Source organism: Cervus elaphus, chromosome 9 (assembly GCF_910594005.1).
Source record: "Cervus elaphus chromosome 9, mCerEla1.1, whole genome shotgun sequence".
Taxonomy (NCBI): Eukaryota; Metazoa; Chordata; class Mammalia; order Artiodactyla; family Cervidae; genus Cervus; species Cervus elaphus.
In genome coordinates this window covers 106,353,242-106,354,669 of record NC_057823.1, presented here as the reverse complement: position 1 = coordinate 106,354,669, position 1,428 = coordinate 106,353,242, and the positions used below count along the sequence as shown (strand labels likewise).

General features: G+C 40.2%; 1 protein-coding gene across 1 annotated transcript; it reads right to left on the bottom strand.

Annotated features, from left to right (window-relative positions):
• Positions 1-443: 443 nt before the first annotated feature.
• On the bottom strand, positions 444-1,033 carry LOC122701038 (ATP synthase subunit d, mitochondrial-like). Its single transcript, XM_043914054.1, has one exon. The coding sequence runs from the start codon at positions 1,009-1,011 to the stop codon at positions 526-528; it is 486 nt and encodes a 161-aa protein (XP_043769989.1). The 5' UTR covers positions 1,012-1,033; the 3' UTR covers positions 444-525.
• Between the last annotated feature and the right edge of the window lie 395 nt (positions 1,034-1,428).

Sequence of the window (1,428 nt, the reverse complement as noted above, 5' to 3'; positions counted from 1 at the left end):
AAGATATATTGGTATAAGAAAAGGCAAATTGTAATATATTATGCAGCCATGTGTATATAAAAGTGGATGGATTTTTTCATGTGTGTGTATATGCATAGGATATCTCTAGCAGGATACAAAAAAAATATTCCTATCAGTGGTTGCCCTAAAGATGAGTAAGAAGGAGGCTTATTTTTTACTGTATGTAATTTTTAAAACTCTATGTGCATGTATTACTTGTTGAAAAATTGGTCTGAAAATTTTAATGCAATAATTAACATCAAAAAGACACCTGAGGACTTCGCTGGTGGTCCAGTAGTTAAGATTCCACATTTCCACTGCAGGGGGGGACACAGATTGAGTCCCTGGTCAGGGGAATTCCACATGCTGTGTGGTGCAGACAGAAAAAAAAAAAGACACCCGAAATTATTGAAAGAATAAGCTTTTGTAATTAGATCCTTTTCTTTTTTTTTTTTTTACCATGTAATTCTTTTTAATGTCCAGAGTTTGTAATTCGAGGGCCAGAGCTTTCTCCTGGACCCGAGCTTATAAGCTCTCAATTGGCCTGTGAGGCCAGTAGGGATACTTCTTCTTGTCTAATTTGGTTTCTGGGAAGACTTCATTCAAGTCCTCAATGGTCATCTGATCAAATGGAATTATGTTCCTCATCTTCTCCAGCTCTTTCTCATATTCCTGAATCCTGGTCTTTGACTGAGCCAAAAACTCGGCACAACTTTTCACATCTTCTTTTTCTTCAGCATCCACCTGGGCAGTATATTTATCCTCCGGTATAGGAACCTTCAGGGCATTAAACTTCTTCTCAAAGTCATCCACCAAGCCAGCCTTTGCCACGTTAGCCTTGTAGTAAGCCCAGTCGATGGCAGGTGGCTTCTCAGGCAGAGTAGCCAACCTGGAGGTTAGGGTCTCATTCCAGGACTTCAAGGAGTTAGCCACGGCCTTCTGGTTTCGAGGGATGGTCTCCCCAAAAGCTACCCAGTCAATGGTTTTTAGAGCAAGTTTCTGTCCAGCCATCTTGAGATCCTTCACCGACCCCAGGCGGCCCACCAGATCCTTTTCTTAATAAGACACATAAATTTTCCATGAGAGAGCTTTCACTAATGTGTAACCACAGTGAAAGTTAATATTATGAGAAGCTTGGCCTACTTTATGATCGTTGAACCATGATCCTCAATAGCCAAAGAATAAATGGACACTTGGACAAGTAGAATAGGAAGCGATGACACTGGAGAGTAGGAAGTTATAACATAAATGATCTAAACACCACAGTTAGAAACAGTAATTCTCCACCAGGCATCCCAGTCATAATAGGGCCCTAAAAGTTGCTCGTAAGTAAGACAGAATAAAGATGTGGATTATTTTTTAATCCTCTCCTCTTGTAACAGTTTTCCTTCAGAGTTTCACGTCTCCACTGAAAACTTAGAAAGGACA